Here is a 22747-nt window from a genome sequence, read left to right on the forward strand (position 1 = left end):
GGGGGCCCAAAGGGCATGGCCGGGGCGAGTTTGGTGGGTGCCCGGTGCTGGCCTGGCCCCGCAGGCCTCCAGAATCCTGGGATGTGCTCCCTTTGCCGCCTCCTCAGGCCGCTTGGTACCCACTCACTTTCCTTGCTCCTAAACAACATGGTTCAAGCTCGCGGGTGGCCCGGGCGCATTTCCCTGTTCGCTGCCATACACCTTCATCCACCACCTTGCCCGTGGCTCCCAAAAGGCTCCCAACACCCAAAGCTTTGGTGGGCATTTGGCCAAAGCCAGCCTGAGCGCAGCCGTAACCGTGTTTGATTTCGGGGCTTCCTATGTTACACGTGGTCCATTCTGACACCTGAAAAAGCCTCAATTCCCACCCCGTCTGGTTCCAGGGCCTGCAGACCAGCCATCTGCAAAACAGAAGTTGTGCGGAGGAGCAAGGGCCTCCTGACACTGGCAGAGATGCGCCAGGGCCCCGGGGAGGTCGTGCCCCCCAAAACTCACCGGTCCAGGTTGCTGACTGGCCGGGTCGCAGGCCAGGGAGACCAGATCTTTGAGCGGGTCCTGGGGGTTGAGGTGAGGCGGGTAGCGGATGGCTGTGTGGGGGAAGTAGGTGGAGGCCGTCTGGGGCAGGATGGAGGTCGTGGGGAAGTGCAGGGCCGAGGATGGGTGAGGGCTCCGGGCGATCCCTGTGGAGAGGGGGCGGTTAGTCCGCTCTGTCTCCCAGTAACTGTGGACATGGGTCACACCTGCGTCTCCATGTGCTTACAATACTAATGTAGTGAGAGCCAGTGGCACCTGCCATGACCAGGCCCTGCTGTCATTTACACCCCCCAATTCGCTGACTCCACTGTGACCCCACAGAGTTCTGCTATCATCCCCAGTTTTTCGTTTTGTGTTTGGCTGTAGCGTGCAGGAGCTTGATGTGGGATCTCAGTTCCCAGACCAGGGAACAAACCCAGGCCGCAGCGGTAAAAGCATCAAGTCCTAACTACTAGGCCACCAAGGAGCTCCCACCCCAGTTTTTTTTTTGTTGTTGTTTTGTTTTTTTATAAAAAAACACTGTCTGGTGGCTCTCAAAGGGAATTTCCCCTCCCCCAGGCCACATGGTAAGCAGGCAGCAGAGCTGGGGTTGGAGCCCAGGCTGACTGGCCGATTTGGATTTTTTCAACTGAAATATAATTTGCACACTATAAAAGTTACTCTTTTTATTTTCTTTTTCTTCCTTTCTTCCTTTCTTTCCTTCCTTCCTTCCTTTCTTTTTTTGCCTTTTAGAGCCGGAGCTTCTCAGGCTAGGGGCTGAATTGGACCTCCAGCTGCTGGCCTACACCACAGCCACAGCAATGAGGGATCTGAGCCGCATCTGCGACCTACACCACAGCTCACCTCAATGCCAGATCCTTAACCCACTGACCAAGGCCAGGGATGAAACCCGTGTCCTCATGGTTTCTAGTTGGGTTCATTAACCACTGAGCCAAGAAAGGAACGTCTCTTTCTTTTTTTGGTCATGCCCGAGGCATGTGGAAGTTCCGAGGCCAAGGACTGAACTAGCACCACAGTAGTGACAATGCTGGATCCTTAACTTGCTGTGCTACAGAACTCCAAAATTCACCCTTCTAAAATGTACTACTTACTGTTTTTTAGAACATTCGTGGAGCTGGGCAACTGTGACTATAGTCTCTTTTAGAGCATTCCATCGCCCTCCAAAGAAACCCTGTCCCCATCAGGAATCAGCCCCATGTCCCCTCCCCGCAGCCCCTAACAACCAGGAACTCACCCTCTCTGTCTGTGGATGTGTCTGTACTGGATGTTCCCATCCATGGACTCACACACTGTGTGACCTGTGTCTGCTCTCTCACTGAGCATCATGGTCTCAAGGTCTGTCCTCGTGATAGCGAGTGTCAGGGCTTCTCTCCTATTTGTGGCTGAGTGATGCTCCCGTGTGGTATGTGCTTTTTTCCCTCTTTCTAGACAATTCAGTGACTTTTACTATATTCGCTTTGTAATTCCAAAGAAGCCCTATGCCCATTAGTGGTCACTCCCCCTTCCTCTCTCTCTAGCCCCTGGTCGGATAGGAAATGTTTTTAACTTTTCAGGCCACAGGGTCTCATAGCCTGAAAGTTGCCACAGATGTCCATGTAAATGGATGGGCATGGCCTTGCACCCATAAAACTTCATTTACAAGAACAGGCGGTGGTGGGCAGGGTGGAGGGGTGCTGCTTTGCTGGCTCCTGGTCTAAACCGCTGACCTCTTTTGACTTTTGCCCCCTCCCTGTTATGTGTGCTTGTATGGACTAAATCACCATCAAAACCAAGGGGCAACAAGTGATATTTGAGCTCTTATTTAACTCATTCGGTTCAACAGACAGCCTGGAGGGGGCTGTTTCTGAGGCTGAGTGAGACAGGTGACTGGCTCATCTCATGCCTAACAGTTGCTGGAAGTCTGTCTCCTCTGCTGTGAGTGTGATGATTCCCATCTGTGTGGCCGGGGCACGTGTATCCCTGTGTGACCTCTGTGTGTGTGTGTATGTGTCTGCCTCCTTCTGTTGCCATCCAACTCCAGTCTGTCCAAGTGTCACTCAGGTGTGACATATAAGGAGCAGATTGAGGGGTGAACCCTGGGCTGCACCTCCTCATACAGAAGGGGAAAATGAGGCCCCAAGAGTTGGGCCAAGCAGTCTCTACCATGGCACCTGTAGGCTTTCTTGCCTGGTTGGGAGGCTACGGCAGATAGCTGATGGGACTTCCCTGGCCACCAGGGGGCTGATGAGAGGGCCCAGCTGCCCCTCCCTGCCTGGGGCCCTCAGTGCTTACCACTGTGCACGGCAATGACGGGCCGGTGGTGCTGGGTGAAGCTGGAGAGGCGAGGCGAGTCCTGGGGAGATGGGCTATTGAAAGGTGACTTGTCCATCTCTGTTTTCTTCACCGGGGATGAGATGCCTGTGGGGAGGGCCATGGGGTCAAGGGCCTGCAGGCAGGGTCGCTCCATTCCCAGGACCCCTGGACTGCCTTCTCCCAGCAACTGTGGGTGAGGGGATGGGGCCCAATGTATGGAAGAGCAAACAGAGGTTCAGAGTTGAGAAAGGGGTCGCCCAGGGTCACAAGGCCGTGGGATGAGTCTGATGCTACACGGGGCCCCAGGACGGCACAGCTTGGCCCCACCTCCTGTTCTTCGATATGAGGCTTGGCTCAGGGCTGCCCTAGTCCTCTGGCAATGCCTGAGCCCTGGACAAGGTGGCAGGGCAGGCGGCGGGGAGGGTCTGGTCCAAAGCCCAAGTGGCTCTGGCTTGTAGCCGCTGGTCCATCCTGGGGGAACCGAACTTTCCCTCTAGGATCATCCCCACGAGTAGATGAGACACAACACGTAAAATCATTACACCAGGACCTGGCACACACCCATGTGCTAGCATTACTTGCTGCCATTTCTCTGTAGACTGGGGCCTCCTGACCTCCCCGGGGTGCCCTCAGGATCCCAGACAGTACTCAGCTCAGCCTCAGTGAGTGAAGAATGTAAGATGGGTACAGACTCCGTGGAGGCTCTGGCGCAGGGCAAACACTGGCGCAGAAGGATCCTTGTCATGATGTGCAGGACGGACTGCCCTGGAGGAGCGCGGATTCCCCCGCGTGCCTCCCAGCAGCCCCTCCCTGCCACCGTCTGCAGAGGCTTTTTCAGGTCTAGAGACCTGAGGATGACGATGGCCCTGAATAAGGACAGAGTCCCGGCCCTGCCCCGTCCCTGGAAGAGGACTCTCAGGGAAGTGGGGCCTGGAGATGGACATGTTGAGAAATTATTTTAAAATTCATTTTAGGGTGAAAGGCACTCCCTCAAGTCCCACAGCGGATTCACACACGGTGAGGGGTTTGACATCCTTCCCACCCAGCACAAGTGGCTTCTCTGCTGACATTGGGGGCACTCTCTGTGGGGCCGTTCTAGGCGCTGCAGAGGTGGAGCCACAGTTCTGGCCTCACCCACTTGATGCCAGGTGCCCCCCCCAGCCATGACAACTATAGATGTCCCCATACAAGGCCCAGGGTCCCCTGGGGCAAAACCACCTGAGGTAGAACCCCCGCCTCTCTATAAGTCCACTGTTTCTGGGGTCTCTTGCCCATGATTCTGTGAGCAGGCATCTCTGTCCATCCCCCACGCAGAGGCATCTTCCTCTGTGTGAGGCTATGTGTATGTGTGCATGTGTGTGGAAGGTGGCGGGCTCCCTGCTGGCGCAGGGCTGCGGCGGGAATGAGGTTAGGGCTGTCAGATGTGCACTTAGGAGGATTTCCTAGAACAGCCTGTCCCGGATGGAAATAGCCCAGAGTGGATCCCGCCCCCAGGCCCTGCTAAAGCTTTCTGAGATGGGGCCTGCTTGAACCAGGGTGGAGGGGAGGGGTGACTGCCTGGGATTGCAAGAAACAGTGAGCCCTGGAGCTCTCTTGTGGTGCAGCAGGTTAAGGATTGGTACCGTCCATCATGGACACGTGGGATAGACATGTTTGCCGGGGCGGAGGGGAAGGGAGTGGGGTGAATTGGGAGTCTGGGGTTAGTAGATGAAAACTCTTGCATTTGGAGTGGACAGGCAATGAGATCCTGCTGTACAGCACAGGGAATTGTATATCTAATCACTTGTGATGGAACATGATGGAGAAAAATGTGAGAAAAGGAATCATATATATATGTGTGACTGGGTCACTTTGCTGTACAACAGAAATTGACAGAACACTGTAAATCAATAATAATAATAATAATAATAATAAAAAGACTGGTATTGTCACTGCAATGGCTGGGGTCACTGCTGTGCACCTGTTTGATCCCTGGCCCAGGAGCATACACATGCCATGGGCATGGCCAAGAAAAAAAAAAAAAAATGTGACCTCTTGGGTAGGCTCCAGGAGGGCCCCGCACACGTCTGTGTTCCTGCATCTGAACAGCCCCCGTGTGTTCAACAAACATGCCAGTAACGGCCCCAGGCCAGCAATCTCTGTCCGGGTAACACAGTGCATGCCCTCAACGTCCCTGGATCCGAGCAGCCATCTACTTGCTCAACATACATGTCTACAGGTCCCCATCTGAGCACCTCTATGTCCCCCGTTGAAGATATAAACCCTAAGGGACACACATGAGGAAGTTCCTGGGCCAGGGATCGAAGCCGTGCCACAGCAGTGACAACGCCGGATCCTTTTGTTGCTAGGCCACCAGGGAGTTCCCTGAGTGATTTACCACCTGCCTGTCATACATGTCCGTCTGTCCCCTGTCAAAGCACATACTCTTCATTCAACAGGCAGCCCTATGCATCCCCATGTGGGCACCCATTCACCTGCTCAACAAACTAGCCCATGCCCTGCACAATGCCAGCTCCAATGGGGAGGACACTGCAGCCGACTGCTGGGCCTCTGGGGTCCAGAATACAGGGGTGGGTGGGAGCACGTACAGTGGACAGCTGGGTGGACAGAGCCAAGTTCTGCTTGCCATGGCCACCACCCATGGGTACTTACTATGCCAGAGGGTCATCCCCTCTCCTAGCACTGCTGACGTGGGGGCTGGGTTGCCCTGTGGGGCTGTCCTGGGCACTATGGGACATGGAATAGCCTCTCCTGGTTTCATCCACTGCACGCCAGGAATCCCCAGTCATGATGACCAGAGATGTCCCCAGACATCTCCCCGTGACCAGAACTGACCTGGGTGAGGACCTTTATGAGGTCCTAAGGAGCCAAGAGGTGGTGGATCTGGGATTCAAAGGCAACTCGTAACTCCACAGACCATACTCTGCCACCCCCTGCCCCCCAAGTTCAAAAAGATATGGGGGAAGTCCTCCTGGGTAGCAGAGGAGAGAGATGGGAGTTACGTGTTTCATTTCATATAACTGCCTGTGGCAGGAGGGTTGGGGGGAGGATATGTCCCCTGTGGAAAGGCCACAGAAACAGCAAGAGCAAAGTGCTTTGGGGCCCCCTTTCTGCCCTGTCTGGGTGGGTATCAGGAAATGCCTCAGAAAGAGCAAGGGCACTCCTGGCCTGGGCACGGTGTGTGGGGGGGGAAGGACTGGAAGCTGGCACATGGGGCCTGAAAGATGTGGTTGCAGGAGTCTAGCTTGGGTGGAGGGTCTTGCCTGGGTGGGGCTGGCATGATTCCCCCCAGCCTCCACCCGCTTCTGCCCTTCCCAGGCACCATAGCGTGGAGGCTGGGGCTGGGCTTAGCCGAGCGCTGCCCACAGTGGCCACGGCAGAGGAAGGGAGAGAGTGCTCTAATCAGCTTAACCCCCTTAATGAACAGCTAATTGGGGGCCGTCTAGACAGGAAGCTGGAGGAAGCCAGGAGGAGGAGGAGGGGAAAAAGAGTGAGGAGGAGCAGGGGTGGTGGTGGGGGAACAGAATCCATCTCCAACTAGCCTGTGAGCACCCAGAAGGCAGGGGCAGGCACACACCAGAGGTTTCTACTGAGGCTCCCACAGGAAGGAGGGAGTTTGCCATCACCCAAGGCAACCAATGGGAGGGACAGGGGGACTGACTTCCTCTGGCATTCCCTTCCAGCTCTGTGAGTCCCCATCACACACCAGAAGCTAGTATGGGCTCCTCCTTGTCCTGCCCCATCGTGGCCACTTTATTCTCAGGGCAGGAAGGCCAGACCAAACCCCAGTGGCTAACATTTCCTTTGCTTTCAAATTGTGCTTTTCTTTGTTGAGTGTCCTCAATTTAAACCTCGGTTCTTTATTTCCAGACTTTCTCTTTTTCTAATCAACAGACATAAAGGCTATAATTTTTCCTCTCGGGCTGCTGTGGCTACATCACAGAGGCTGTCTTTCAGTTCTAAGTAGTATACACTTTATACATAGACACCCTCTTCAATCACAGAGTTAATGTGAAGTGCTTTTGAGTTCCCAATCAGCAAATGACAGGGAAGAAATTAAATGTCTCCCAATATCTGCCTTACCCTTCTTCTTCAGTAATGGAACCCTTGAATTTGCGATGGGTACACAGTTACCCAAAATAAGACTACATTTCCCAATATCCCTGACAGCAGAGTATATCCCTACTACTAACTCAGAGGCCTAGAGATAAGTAGAAGAGGTAAATCCATCTTCTTTTTTTTTTTTTTTGTCTTTTTATGGCTGCACCCATGGCAATATGGAGGTTCCCAGGCTAGGGGCTGAACTGGAGCTGCAGCTGCCAGCCTACACCACAGCCACAGTGATGTAGGATCCGAGCAACATCTACAAATGGAGCTGCAGCTGCCAGCCTACACCACAGCCACAGTGATGTAGGATCCGAGCAACATCTACAACCTACACCACAGCTTACGGCAACACAAGATCCTTAACCCACTGAACAGGGATGGAACCTGCATCCTCATGGATACTAGTTGGGTTCATTACCACTGAGCCACAATAGGAACTCTGCCTGCAGCACGCAAAAGTTCCTAGGTCAGTGATCAAAACCGAGCCACAGGAGTGACATGGCCAGATCCTTAATTGCTAGGTCACCAGGGAATGCCCCTGAGAATCATTTTTTTTTTTTAAAGTCATTCTTAAAGGGAGAGGACATGCCCAGATTTGACCCTTCTTCTTTCCTGCTGGCTGGAAAGCAGACATGATGGCCGGAGCTCCAACAGTTACCTTGGACCATGAGGTAGCAATGAACCCCACATTCAGTGAAACATAAGGCAGGAGACTAAGTCCTTCACATTACACTTGCCCAGGGCTACTGATTGCTGGACGTTTACTCATGAGAGAAATGTACTTCCTTTTGGGTTTTCTGTTATCCACAATCAGACTTAAAGCTTACTGAATAAAGAGTCTTTATAGAGACAGACTTGAGACAGATGGGAGACCCACAGAAATAAAACCATAGAGACACTTAGACCCATAAATTCAAGCCTAATAAATAGACAGGCCCTCCCAGCATTAAGTACCTGCTCTGGAAGCCCTCCTGAGGAAGGAGGACACATGGAACCTCCAATGTCACAACCAGATGTGTTAGAGACCGATTTAAAGAGATGAGAATTTTTATAAAGATATGGAAATGTTGACCAAGAAACTTCTGTTTTCTGGGCACTTCTTTTGTTGTTTGTTTGGTCTTTTGTCTTTTTAGGGCTGCACCCGTGGCATATGTTGGTTCCCAGGCTAGGGGTCGAATCAGAGCTACAATTGCCGGACCATGCCACAATCACAGCAACGCTAGATTCAAGCTGCATCTGCAGATTGCGGCAACACCGGATCCTTAACTCACTGAGCGAGGCCAGGAATTGAACCCACATTCTCGCCAATACTATAATGGGTTCTTAACCTACTGAGCCACAGTGGGAACTTCAGTATGGCCCTTTTTACAGACAGATCTTTTTTTTTTTTTTGTCTTTTCTAGGGCCACTTCCGTGGCATATGGAGGTTCCCGGGCTAGGGGTCTAATCGGAGCTGTGGTTGCCAGCCTACGCCAGACCCACAGCAACACGGGATCCAAGCCACATCTGCAACCTACACCACAGCTCACGGCAACGCCGGATCCTTAACCCACTGAGCAAGGCCAGGGATCGAACCCACAACTTCATGGTACCTAGTTGGATTCGTTAACCACTGAGCCACGACGGGAACTCCCCAGATCTTTTTTTTTTTGTACAGACAGATCTTTATGAGAAATTGGACTCTACAAGGATAAGTAGCAGGGAGAGAAGAGAAGGAGAGAGGGAAATAATCATAAGGTATTCTGGGCACTTATTATGTGCCAAGCTTGTTTTAGGGATCATATGTATTAATCCACTTAGTTCCTACAACAACCCTATGAGGTGGTTACTGCCAGGTATTAACATACCTATTTTACAGATGAAGAAACTGAGGCCCAGAGTTCCCTTAGTGGCTCAGTGGTTAACAAACCCGACTAGGATCCATGAGGATTCGGGTTTGATCCCTGGCCTCGTTCAGTGGGTTAAGGACCCTGTGTTGCCATGAGCTGCTGTGCTGTAGGCTGAAGACACAGCTGGGATCCCGTGCTGCTGTGGCTGTGGCCATGGCTTAGGCTGGCAGCTGCTGCTCCCTCCCCTAGTCTGGGAACTCACTTTGACCCCTGGCCTGGGAACTTCCATATGCCGAGGGTTCAGGCGCCACACCACACCCCCCCTCCACAAAGAAACTGAGGCCCAGAGAGGTGGGGTCACCAGGAAGCTAAGGGCTGAGGGACTCGACTGCCCATGTTTGTAACCACTAGGCTATCCTCTGGCATGAAGTTTTTTTTTTTTTTTTTTTTTTTTTTTTTTTTTTTTTTTTTTTTTTTGTCTTTTGTTGTTGTTGTTGCTATTTCTTGGGCCGCTCCTGCGGCATATGGAGGTTCCCAGGCTAGGGGTCGAGTCGGAGCTGTAGCCACCGGCCTACACCAGAGCCACAGCAACGCAGGATCCGAGCCGTGTCTGCAACCTACACCACAGCTCACGGCAACGCCGGATCGTTAACCCACTGAGCAAGGGCAGGGACCGAACCCGCAACCTCATGGTTCCTAGTCGGATTCGTTAACCACTGCGCCACGACGGGAACTCCCCTCTGGCATGAAGTTTTGATACAAGATGGGGGCTGGGAAGAGCCATGCTTCTAAAATTTTGGGGCACAGACCCAGCTGAGGATCTGAGGAATGCCAGGGTCACCCTTCCTTCAGGCTACTTTGCTAACAATTTCCTGAAAGTCACGGATGCTGACCCGCTAGAGAGCAGCAAAATCAGAAGGTGAAAGGGATTTTTTAGATGAGAACCACAGTGAAGGGAACTCCACAGGGAAATCTTCAGAAAAAGCTCCTGGGGAGACGGTAAACAAACAAAGAATCCCGATGAAGCAGCGCTCGACAGAAAAGAGACCCTTCGGAACCACTGACCCTACAGAACAGGAATCCCATGAAAGGAATCCTCTGGAGAGGACCCTAGGAGGACAGAAGAGCAACAAGAAAATCTACGGGAAAAAGACGCTATGAGAAAAGAGGCGGGGCTCCTATGGAACTGGAATCACATGGAGCAAGATCCTACGGAGATGGAAATCCTGTAAAAACAGGAACTCCAAGGAGGACCCAGCGAGAAGGGAGCCTACATCGCAGGACCTTCTAGCGACGACCCTTATAGCTGACGGTCTATAGCAGACTCCAGGAAGAAGCATCCCGTAGATCTCAACCGCTACTAAGTCAATTCTGTAGATCCGGAACCCCACAGAGATTGGCCCTTACAGGCAAAGCGCAGGAAAGCCGGGCAATTGATAATCTCCGCCCACCCCGGCCAAAGCGGAACCAAAGAGTTCCGGAACTTTACTTCCAAACGTGCACAGCCGGCGCGACTACAATTCCCAGGAGGTCCCGCGGCTCCAGGCCGGTTCCCAGCTCCCTAGCGTCTCCCGCAGTGCCTGACGGAATACGTAGTCCCAGCCCAGCCGCTGTAACCGCGACCGGAAGGCCGGCCCGCCCCCGCCGCGCCGCCAGCCCCACCTCCTTCCATGTCCTCCGTCCAGTTGCGGTTGCTACTCGTGGGAGAACTGGGCGAGGTGTAGTAATCGCCGCCGGGGCTCGTGTCCACGTCTTCCTCCATCGAGCCCGATTTGTGCCGCTTGCTCCTAAGGGACGAGGGGAGGAAGCCAATAAGACGGTTACCAGGGAGATGCAGTGGGCCAGGCGGGCTTCGCTCCTTCCGGCTCTTAGGGGGCGGGGCGAAGGCAGTGCTATCGCGAGACAGAATGCGAGCCGCAGACCTGCAGCTGGTTCTCACTTAACACCTGTTTCAACCTGCCAGTTACTGGGATGGGATGCCTGGGGCTAGAGGCAGGGAAGGACTCAGTCGAGGTCCAAGCTAGCAAGCTAGCAGAGTGGAGCCTAAAGTGCTGAAGGCCTTGGCCTACTGCGATCCTCTGAATAATTCAGTAGGAGTATGATCCCATTTTACAGATGGGGAAACCGAGGCAGACAATGTGATCGACTCATGGTTATATAGCGTATCTCAGAAAGAACCGGTGTCTGCATTCTTATGTAGTCTTAAGGTGTGGGCTTGCAGGACTCGAGGCTGTGGGAGCCCAGAGTAGGACATCAGGGCTGGGGAAAGAATCACTTGGGAGCTGGGTTTTGAAGGATGAGTAAGTTTCCCAGGTGGAATGTGAAAACAGAGAGAGGAATGAACAAGATGGGGCTGGATGGAAGTGGGCGGGGGGCCGTCAAATGACCATAGGTTTGGCTTTGGGCACATACCCGCTGGAGGAAGTGCTGGGTAGCGTTCTTCTCATGCCAGTGCTGGCTGGATTTAGGTCATATGCCAGGTGCCCCTGAAGCTCCCCCAGGGAGAAGTTGGGTCCTGTTCCAGTCACCACAGGTGCTGTGGAGGGCAACAGAGAGGAGAGTGAGGGAGGGAACAAAGCCCAGGGCTGCAGTTTGCCCTGGAGAGGTGGGGGGAGCCATCTGAGGGCTGGCAGTCTGAAAGGGAACCCCTTCCCAAATTGACCAGTTTCCCAATTTGGCTGAAGCTGGCCTTATTCTATGGATCAGAAGCACCAGGCCACTGAAAGAGGCCAAGGTCACACTGTGAGGTAGAGGCATAGCCAGAGCTGGAGGCCAGGCTTCCTGGCACTCCCAGAGGCCAGGCTCTGCTGATCTGGGCAGGGAGGGCAATGGTTAGGGTTAAGGCAGGACAATGCCCAGAGCTATTTGTGGCAGGATTCAAACAGGGGTGTCTGGGGGGGGGGTTTCATATGGGTCCCCCGCAGGTCCACAAGTAAGGCAAGAGGATAGGGAGCAAAGCAGATGGGGGAGGGGCCCTCTGGGGTCTCCTCCTGGGGGGGTGAGGGAGGCCCCAGGAAGTGGGGATGCTGGGGCAGAAGTTTCTTTAGCCCTTCCACCAATCACCTGGAGTCTTTCCTGGGGAAGAGCATTTTGCCCTAACCTTGGGCTCTGGGGTCTGGATACCGTCCTTCCTAGGAACTTTGGCTCGGTGACAGTTGTGGCTAGAGAGGACATGGGGGAGTGGGGCAGGGTGCTGGGCTCCTTCTTCTTCTCTGAGCCCTGCCTCTCCCCAAATCCTTTTTCCTCTTGAAGCCCCCATCCTGAAGACACTTCTCCTTTCCAACCCCCCTCCGCACTGTGGGTCCCAGCACAGTGTGGGTGAGGACACTTACTCCGGGACACTTGGATGAGCTCAGTGACACTGAACACACCAGAGGTGACGAAGCTCTCCTGGAAGTCGGTGGTGTCTGGAAGAGTAGGAGGATGGGGGTCAGCAAGCGGTCACCCAAGCTAGGTCTGCTCCCCGCCCCCCCTTGATACCTTTAGGCCACCCTGACTCTAGGGGCTGGACCCAGCCCCGGTGCCCCCTGTCCCCTGCAGCCCAAGGATGGCCAGCTAAGCCCTCCAGTCCGATGCCAGAGTCCTAACACAGCTGGAGTGGATAGTCTTTCCTGAGTGTGCTGTGTTTTTCTCCCTGCAGCCTCACCCAGCCTCCCCTTCTCCAGCCCGAGCCTTCACACAGCCTCCCTGTGGGTCATGGTGTTCCTGGCAGTGGGAACAGCCAGTGCAAAGTCCCTGGGGTTGGGATGCACTTGGCAAATCAGAGGCCAACAGGGCTGGAGTCAGGGAGAGACTTCAGACTGGAGGCGGGACCCTCAGGTGAGCAGCTCCTATTTTTCTGGGGTAGTAGAAGAAGTTCTTGTCTTGGCCCCCAGGGGGCAGCAGGGAGCTCACAGCAGCGCCCAGTTCCCCAGAGGTCTGCTGCCCCTGATCCCTGCTTTGTGTACACCATTTCTTGAGCAATTACTACCTGCCCAAGCCCACGATGGGAGGCTCGGGACCATTACATCCCAAGGAGGACAGGGCGGTGGCCCTCAGTGTCCAGGGGAAGTGGCCATGGCCATTTCCTGCTGACCCAGCTGGCCAGCTGGTGTCAGCATGTCCCTGAGCCCTCCCCCCACCGGGGTTTCCTGTTTGTGCAGCGCTAGCCCAGCTCCATCTCCAGGGGACTCCCTGGCGGGTGGGGAGGAAGTGATTTCCTCCACCAGACGCTGGAACTCCCAACGGGACCAGGCCAAGCGCCGCAGCCCCCACCGCCTGCCTTGAACATCTGGCTTGGAGGGAGGTGCCTGGAGATCACAGGAGGCCAGGGAGGACTCGGGTCACAGATGGCCAGTGAGGTGTGGCCTGGGGGCCTGTGAACCTCCTGGAAACATACAGCCTCCCTTTGCATGCCTGTGCTGGACCTTCCAAAGACGATGCCCTCACCCACTGGCTGATTCGTCTTTCTCTCTTTTCATCTCTCCTCCTTCTTCACTGCTGATGTACTGTCTCTTTAGTTTCTCTTCTCCCCTCTGCTTCATCCCTCCGTCTCTCTCTCTCTTTTTTTTTTTTGGCTGCACCCAGGGCACATGGAAGTTCCCAGGCTAGGGGTCGAATCAGAGCTGTAGCTGTCAGCCTACACCACAGCCATGGCAACGCAGGACCTGAGCCAGGTCTGCAACCTACACCACAGCTCTTGGCAACGCCGGATCCCTAACCCACTAAGCAAGGCCAGGGCTCAAAGCTGCATTATCATGGATACTAGTTGGGTCCATTACCACTAAGCCACAATGGGAACTCCTCCTTCTCTCCTTCTTTCTTTTTCTTTTTCTTTTTTTTTTTTTTTGTCTTTTGTCTTTTTAGGGCTGTACCTGCGGCATATGGAGGTTCCCAGGCTAGGGGTCGAATAGGAGCTACAGCTGCTGGCCTACGCCAGAGTCACAGCAATGCAGGATCTGAGCCATGTCTGTGACCTACACCACAGCTCACAGCAAGGCCGGATCCTTAACCCACTGAGTAAGGCCAGGGATCGAACCTGCAACCTCATGGTTACTAGTCAGGTTCGTTAACCACTAAGCCATGATGGGAAGTCCCTTTTTTTGATTTCTACAAATATTTTTTGAGTACCTACTGTGTTCCAGGTCCTGTTCTAGGCCCTGAGCATACAATACTGATCAAGACAAACATCTCTGCCCTTGAGGAGGTGATAGTCCACCAAGTGAGATAAGCAAACACATATGCAATCACTAATTTCCTCTAAAGGAAATAAAATTGAGGGCTGCCATTGAGAGTGGCTGAGGCTGCTTGGGCTGAGGAGCTCAGGGAAGATATGCCTGAGATGGAGGCAACTGAGCTGAGACCCAGGTGATCTGGAGAGAGAGTGAGCAGGTAGTTGTCCAGACAGAGGTCACAGCACATGCGAAGGTCCTGGGGGCATGATGGTGCCTGGCATGTTAGAGGAATAGTGATGAGGCCCATGTAGGTGGAGTGGAATGAATGAACTGGAGAAACGGAGGAAGTGAGGACAGGGGAGGGATGAGGGAGGTTGCAGGGCCTGTGGTCTGAGGGTAAGAGGTGGGCTTTTACCCTGAAGGAGGTGGGAGCCATGGAGAACTGTAGGCAGAAGAGGGGCAGGAACTGACTCAGGTGCTCCTAAGCAACCTCTGACTAGGGAGGACAGTCTGGGGGTGGGGAAGCGCAGGGTCCAGGGGACCAGAGTAGAAGCGGGGCCTCTTCAGCTTCCAAATCCTTTCTGTCCAGAGCATGGATCCCTGTCCCCCTTAACACAGAACTGACTTGTACTACTCATCCTTAAGTGTCACATGAGACTGCAGGGCCTCTCCCATGGGGGGAGCACCTCAGAGCTCAGACACTAGAGCTCTGGGTCGTGGGTTCCAACCCCAGCTCCCTGGCTGCCCCTGGGAAAGCCCATGAGCCTCTCCTGGCCTCAGTCTCCTCATCTGCAAAACGGAACAACAACAGCACCCACCCCACTTGCAGGGCTGTGAGGAATGACTTAGGTGCTCACACAGGACCATATAGAATCCAGAGGGAGTGCTCTGAAGACGTTTTCTAAGTAAAAGATGGAAACGAGCTGTGCCCCCATCCACGCTCTCCCCAGACTCACCCAGTGTGATGGGCTTGCTGTCCTCCTGGTCGGAGCCCATCCCTGCCCGCGGACTGCCGCTCTGCTCTGCATCTGCAAAGAGATGGCAAGGGAGTTGGTGGCATGGCAGGGACGCCCCCCACCCCAGAGGGGTGGGGACATCAGTCCCCTGCTAGGCTGGGCCAGCACCATGGAGATGGTGGTTCGGAGCATGGCGTGGCCCCGGCATCTCTGCTTGGCCCCCTCCCCTATAGCTGCCCAGGGGTTCATGGATGTCTGAGGTCACTGGGTTCCAGCCTGCCTGTGTGCGGGACCATAGTGAGAATCTGTGGGTAGGGGTGGGTGCAGTGGTGGGGAAGTGCTCCCCAGACTGTCTCTTCAGCGGCAAAGTGAGAACCACTCATTCATCCTGCCTCTATTGTATGAAGTGGGAGCTCTTGTTATGCCCATTTTACAGATAGTAAAACTGAGGGCCAGAGAGATGCGTACTTGCCCCCTCTGGACCCTCCCCTCTGCCTCTACCTTCGAAGTCCTGGGGGCCCATACTGTGGTCTTGGGTTGCTACTCAGGGCTCCCAGAGAGGGGGCTGAGGGGCATCTTTCTGCAGCCCATAATGTCCCCCCCGCCCACCCGCCTGGCTTGGAGGCTCCCTCCCACCCTGGCGCCCGCCCCTCCATCTTATCTAAAAATAATCAGGCTCCTTGGCAGACAGACGAAGCAGACAGACGCTGAGCTCAGCGTTATCGGCTCCTGAGGCCTGGATAGAGGGCGGGTGGAGCCAGCCCACTCTGCAGCCCCCACACCCTCCACCCCAGACTACGGGGGAGCACATGGCTAAGCCAAGCCGGACAGAACCCCCAGCCTTACCCATTTGTTTCTCTGGTCAAGGATGAAAGTGGTGGGAATCACCATCAAATGCCATCAAATGCCAGAGAAAGAAAATCAGGCCCCTCCCACCTTCCACGCTCCACAGCCTAGAGGTAAATTGCTGTGTGACCTCAGGCAGATTGCTTAACTGCCCTGGGCCTCAGAGTTTTCTCTTTCAAATATGTGAAAGCTGAGTTCCCTGTGGTGCAACTGCTAAGGATCTGGCTTTGTCACTGCAGTGGCCTGGGTCACTGTGGTGGTGCAGGTTCTATCCATGGCTTGGGAACTTCCACATGCCCCCAGGGCAGCCCCCAAAATAACAATAATAATAATAACAAGTATGTGAAAGCATCTCAAGGCCTGTCTAGGTTGCCAGGAAGTGGCAAGGAGATAATAACATGAGGCGCTTAGGGCATACTGAGCTCCAGATATATGGTAACATCCATCCCATGATTATTACTGTTATTGATTGTTTTTCTTTTTAGGACCACACCCACAGCACATGGAAGTGCCCCAGCTAGGAGTTGAATCAGAGTTGCAGCTGCCAGCCTACACCACAGCCGCAGCAACAGGGGATCCGAGCTGCATCTGTGACCTCACGGCAACGCAGAAGCCATAACCCACTGAACAGGGCCAGGGATGGAACCCGCGTCCTCATGAATACTAGTCGGTTTCCTTAAAGCTGAGCCACAATGGGAACTCCTGTTACTGTTATTTTTAAATCCCCTCTGATGACTGCAGATGTGGAGCTTTGCTGTTCCCATTTCATATGTTCCCTTAGGTCCTTAAGAGAGCCACAAATCTGGTACTGGGATTGTACCCATTGTGTAGACATGGAAAACCGAGGGTAAGAAGGAAGGAAAACTGCTGGCCCCACACCCCGTATTGTAATTGCTGGTTTGCTCATGCATCTAGACATCTAGCCGGCTGCCGGCTGCTGATGCCAGCATGAGTCTCCAAGCTTCATCGATCAGCGGGCGCACGTTCGCATGGAGCAAGTTCGCAACCCGGCTCTAGGAGTCTAGGAGGTCGCCTGGTCCTGGGGAGATCACTTCCCCTCCTGGGGCCTAAGTTTATGCAGGGTTGCTGTGGGGATAATGATGACGTTTCCTACAACAGTCACCGTGCACTTGCTGTTTGCCTGGCATCGCACTAGTGGCTTTGCACACGCTGTATGCTGAGCACCTACTGGCAGCCAAGAGCGGGGATGCTGTAAACAGGATGGGAGCAGTCCCACCCTGCCTCAGTTTCCCCATCCGCGACAGGAGCAGATGCACAGCCCTCCTTGGCTTGGCTGAGTAGCCCCTGTGTAGTCAACTGGGCTGGGCAGCGGTGAGGGGACTGTGCCCGGCTCGGCCCCACGCCCTGTGGCCACTCCTGGGCTTGCTGGGCAGCCAGCAGCCCCTTGGAGCCGGCCTGTCCTGCTTGGATGGCCACACGGCTGGGCACGGGTGGCCACTCCGTTGGGAAGGGCCCAGCCTGGGCAGCCAGCCGTCGGGCTCCAGGCCTCGGGCACAGACCCTCTTCCGGAATCAGCGTCCACAGGGCCTCAGCGGGCAGCAGTGCCCGGCTGGCACTCAGGCGCTTATTCAAGAAGGGGGATGTGTCCTGAGCTCAGATTATGTGCTTGAGTTTTGGAACCTGGCAGCCAGGGCTGTGGGCCCCAGTCGAGTCCCCTCATTGCTCTCTGTGCCTTACTTCCTCCATCTGTGAAATGGGCACAATTACAGCATCTCTCTCAGAGGCTGTTCAAGAGGGGAAAGGTAACAATGAATGCAATCAAGTAACCCAAACAAGTGGCTGGTATGTAGCAAGCACTTCACTCCCTGGAGGGAGGGGTTCATTACTATTATTACTATCTCCTTGCTGTTTCTGCCTTGGGTGCTGTTACTTCCTATGGATTGAAAATCACAGCCACTCTATGGCTGGCTCTAGTTTGGAGCCCTTATCCATTAATCTGTGACCTCAGGCCATACCACCTGTCTGAGCCTGAGTTTTCTCATCGGTAAAATGGGAATATAATAAAACCCACCTCCCAGGTCTCCAAGTCAGCTAATAACGAGTATAAAAGAGTTGGCACTTGGAGTTCCCGTTGTGGTTCAGCGTTAACAAATTGGACTAGGAACCATGAGGTTGTGAGTTCAATCCCTGGCCTTGCTCAGTGGGTTAAGGATCCTGCGTTGCTGTGGCTGTGGTGTAGGCTCGCAGCAACAGCTCCGATTAGACCCCTAGCCTGGGAACCTCCATATGCCGAGGGTGTGGCCCTCAAAAGACAAAAAGACCAAAAAAAAAAAAAAAAAAAAAGAGTTGGCACCAAATTGACAGTATATGGTGGGTTTGGGGAGCAATTATAAATAAGAGTTTTTGGGGTTTTTTGTTTGTTTTTACAGCCACACGTGCGGCATATGAAAGTTCCCAGGATAGGGGTTGAATCCGAGCCACATCTACGACCCACTTGAAGCTTGTGGCAATGCCAGGTCCTTAACCCACTGAGCAAGGCCAGGGACCGGACCTGAATCCTTATGGATACTAGTCAGAATCTTAACTTGCTGAACCACAATGGGAACTCCTAAATGACTGTTTTTAAAATTTAGGTATCTAATTGTTCATTGCTAGCATTTAGAAATGCCATTGGTTTGGGGGTGTTAATCTTGTATTCTGCAACCTTATTGAAAACACATACTAGTTCTAAGAGCAAATTTTTTTTTTTTTTTAGGTAGATTCCTTGGGATCTTCTATGTAGACCATCATGACAGTTGCAAATAGAGCTAATTTTATTTCTTCCTTCCTAATCTGTATGCCTCTGATTTCTTTTTCTTGCTTTACTGTACTGGCTAGACTTCTAGAACCATGTTGACTAGACATGATGAGAGCAGATGTCCCAGTTTCTGATGTTAGGGTAACCCATTCAGTCTCTCACCACTAAGAATGATATTAGCTATGGGTTTCTGCAGATCCCTTTATTGGGCTGAAGACGCTCTTTTTTGCTATAGTCCTGGGAGGTTTTTTTTTTTTTTAATTTAAATAAGTGCAGCTTCTAAATAATATGATGCTGTAATTATATGCCATCTCATTAAAACTTTTCAAATTCATTTTTAGATACGGTTCAAATATACTCACATAAAATTTAACATTTAACTATTTATAAATGCACAGTTATATTAATCATATTCACATTGTTGTGCAACCATCCCCACCATCCATCTCCAGGACTTTCTCTATCTTCCCAAACTGAAACTCTGTCCACATGAAATACTGACTCTCCCTCCCCTCCGGCAGACCCCGCCCCACCATCTCCTTCCTGTCTCTGTGGATCTGACTCCTCTAGGGACCTCCTGGGAGTGGAATCAGACAGTCTTTGTCCTTCTCTGCCTGGCTTCTCTCACTGAGCATCACGTCCTCAAGGTTGATCCACGTTGTAGCAGGTGTCAGAATCTCCTTCCTTTTTTATTATGCCGTCTTATTTTTAGTCATCTCTAAAACCTCAAACTATTTCTCACCCACCTGTTGACAACTTTCCTGTCATTTGGCTCCTGGCAACTCCCTGTCTTCCAGAGTTGTCCACTATGGAGCCCCTCACCATGTGTGATTTGAAATTTAAATTGGCTAAACTGAAATTAAGTTCAATTTTCAGGACTTCAGCCACACCTCTCTCAATACTCAACAGGCACATGTGGTTGGTGGCGACTGAACTGGATGGCGCCACATATGCTGTCATTACAGAAAGTTCTATCAGGTTGAGCTGCCCTGGATGTTTCCATGAAAAATCAGGGAAAAAAAAAAAAAAAAAAAAAAAAAAAAAAAACAACCCACAACACAAAAAACAGGGCACAGATAATTCTTCCTCCTCCTATCTACTTAGAGATCCAGCCCTAAAATGGACCCAGATGTACCCTGAATGGATAACGCCTAAAGGCTGGCTCATGTCCAGAGTCCCAAGATGCCCCAGCCCCCAGGCAGGCAGCTTTCATCTGCTGAATTTTTACTGTGTTAAGAGCTTCGTGACACCATAGATGAAATCAACTGATTGTTGAGGTTAGTAAACTGGGGCCCAGCTCGGAGAGTCTACATCCCAAAGCTGATGTCTATTTAATTTATTTATTTACTATGCTTTTTAGGGCTGCACCCACAGCATGGGGAAGTTCCCAGGCTAGGGGTTGAATCAGAGCTACATCCACTGGCCTACACCACAGCCACAGCAATGCGGGATCCAAGCTGCATCTGCGATCAACCCACTGATCGAGGCCAGGGATCGAACCCACGTCCTCATGGATACTAGGCGCATTCATTTCCACTGCGCCACAACGGGAACTCACTGATGTCCATTTAAAGAAATTGTCTGCCTAGGACAGAGATTCTTAACTGGGGTGATCCTGCCTCCTAAGATGATGTTTGGGGACACCTGTATTTGTCACCACTGGGGGGCTCCTGGCATCGAGGGGGTGGGGGCAGGGAGGCTGCTTCATGCCCCACAGAACCCAGAACAGCCCCACAGAGAATGACCCCATCCCATGTCAGCAGAGGGGGAGAAACCCTGTTCTAGATCCATCCATTCTCAGTGGGGGCAAAAATTGGTTTTTGGTGGGGGGGATGAAGGGGGCTAAAAATTTTTGTTCTTTTTATGTATATACACATATAGATACAGTATATAAATAGATATATACTATAGCTGTGCTATTAAAACTCCATGGGGTGAGTGATTAGGGAGAAAACTGTCTAAAACAGCTCTTTAGAGGAGGCAATAATGAAGAAAAAGGTTCTTGTACAATTTTAAAGGGTTGTCAAAAGAGAAAGAAGACTATGCAATAGAAACCACAGGTGACCCGACAGGTCTAACATATTTTACATTATGGGAAGTCTGCTGACTCTGGCTATGTGTCCTCATGCAAGTCATTTGACATCTCTGAGCCTCTATTTTTCTCATCCATATACTGGAGCCGAACTGCACCACCGTTTACTTCTCTCCTTTGATCACTCGGCAAATTGATGACTGAGCACTTTGTGGGTGCCACATGCCTCGGGGAACAAGGCAGCAACCACGAGGACAAAATTCCCTGCCCTCACGGCACTGACCTCCTAATGGGGGAGCGTCAGGTAATGAACAATAAGCAAACAAACCAGGGCTATAATTTCAGGCTGTGTCAGGTGCAAGGGAGGCCATACAACCCAGATATGTGAATGGCAGCCCCTGCGGGATGAGGGGCTGCGATGAGCACCTAGGAGGGTTGACAAGCCCGTGCCATATGAAATGGTATACCTTTCAACAGTTAATACTTAGTCATTCCTTTGACTATGGTAGGCTGCAAGTTACACCTCCAATGACTCATTTAATCTTTGAAACTTCTCCAAAAGGGACATGTGATCATCACCCCCATTTTTAAGATGGGGAAACTGAGGTACGAAGAGAGGGGACGACATATTCAAACTCACACAGCACCAGGTGGTAGCGATGAGCCTGGGATCAATACACAGACAGCCTGAGGCCTCACTTTTGGGTCTTGTGCTTTTGACTAGGAGGGGTCTGGTGGGTCCTTGGAGGAGGGGGCTCAGTTCCCCTCCAACTCCAGGATCCCTTTCTTGTGAAAGGTTTGGATTGATCACCGGTGTTTGGACCCTGTTGTCTGACCGTCAGCTAAAGCCCCCAGGTGGGTCTCCCCACTACTCTGTTTCTGCCAAAGATCCCTTCTGGCACTAATTGCGGTGCTGGGGGGCAGAAAAATTGTTTGCACATTCCTGTTCCACGTATGCCAAAAACACCCCATGAGAGCAGAGCCCCGAGACCCTGCTGCACAGGCCAGGGAAATTTCAGAGCACCCCCACTTCACTGAGATGGGAGCTGAGGTGTGGAGTGAGAAGATACAGGCTAATAACAGTAACAATGGTAACTGCTGAGCACAGCTTACCTAATGTCAGATGTCACGCTATGCATTTAACAGTCTTGTCAAACACCCTCCAGCACTCCTTAACCGAGGCTGACAACCATAGGTTACCCAGAGAAGGTAATTAAGTTACCCAGGGCCACACAGCAAGGAAAGCTGATGGGCCGACCTGGTTTTATCTGTTCCTCTCCTAAAAACATATACATGAGGAGTTCCTGCGGTGGTACAACAGGATTGGAAGCATCTCTGTAGCAGCTGGACGGATGCAGGTTGGACCCCTGCCTGTCACAGTGGGTTAAAGGATCTGGCGTTCTGCAGGTCACAACTGCGGCTCAGATCTGATCCCTGGCCTGGAAACTCCATATCCCGCAGGGTACCCGAAACAAAATGTATATATAGATATAAATACATGAACATCTTGTTGAGTTTTATATCATGTTGATTGCCGGCTTTGAAAACCTGGCTACCTGGAGTTCCCATCATGGCTGTTAACGAACCTGTCCAGTATCCATGAGGATGCAGGTTCCATCCTTGGCCTTGCTCAGTGGGTTAAGGATCCGGTGTTGCTGTGAGCTGTGGTGTAGGCTGCAGATGCGGCTGGGATCCAGCATTGCCGTGGCTGTGGTGTAGGCCGGCAGCTACGGCTCCATTTTGACCCCTAGCCTGGGGTCCTCCATATGCTGCAGATGTGGCCCTAAAAAGACAAAAACCAAAAAAAAAAAAAAAAAAACAACCCCACCGTGGCTGCCTGTTTATGAGTTTTCTCCTGACTTAGTCACCTTCCCCCGATTGCCTACCCCTGAATATGAGTTTTCTGTGGCCCCACTCAGATCAGGCGTTCGATTTCACACTTGGTATGGCTCAAAAGGCACCCCCAACCCCACGAGAAAAACAAGACCACTCAGAGCAGGACTGTGGAACCAAGATGCATGCTCTCAGCCGTAAAGATGGAGACTTGGGGGTTTCCCATAGATGTGCCTAGGGGTGTTCACAGACTCCACTTGAGTGTGGGGTTTGTGGTCAAACAGTGTGAGCATTGCCACTGATTCCAGAGGGCAGCAGGGGGACTTTTCAGAGTCTTTAAAATGCACGAGTGTTGTGAAGAAGAGGCCACGGGTCCCAAACACCTGATACTGGGTTATCTTTTTTTT

General features: G+C 52.5%; 1 protein-coding gene across 6 annotated transcripts in view; it reads right to left on the reverse strand.

Moving 5' to 3' along the window:
- Nucleotides 1-22747, reverse strand: part of NFIC (nuclear factor I C) — a 69555-nt gene that overhangs the window by 9210 nt on the left and 37598 nt on the right. For all 6 annotated transcript variants that reach the window (NM_001444521.1, NM_001444519.1, NM_001444520.1 and 3 more), the window contains 6 exon segments: nucleotides 496-680; nucleotides 2806-2931; nucleotides 10425-10549; nucleotides 11175-11298; nucleotides 12095-12169; nucleotides 14872-14943. In NM_001444521.1, coding sequence (NP_001431450.1) covers nucleotides 496-680; nucleotides 2806-2931; nucleotides 10425-10549; nucleotides 11175-11298; nucleotides 12095-12169; nucleotides 14872-14943 — 707 coding nt within the window.

This window comes from Sus scrofa, chromosome 2 (assembly GCF_054392235.1).
Source record: "Sus scrofa isolate SSC_HxYL_T2T_F1_AM1 chromosome 2, Sscrofa_HxYL_maternal_Yorkshire_Landrace_v2.0, whole genome shotgun sequence".
NCBI lineage: Eukaryota > Metazoa > Chordata > Mammalia > Artiodactyla > Suidae > Sus > Sus scrofa.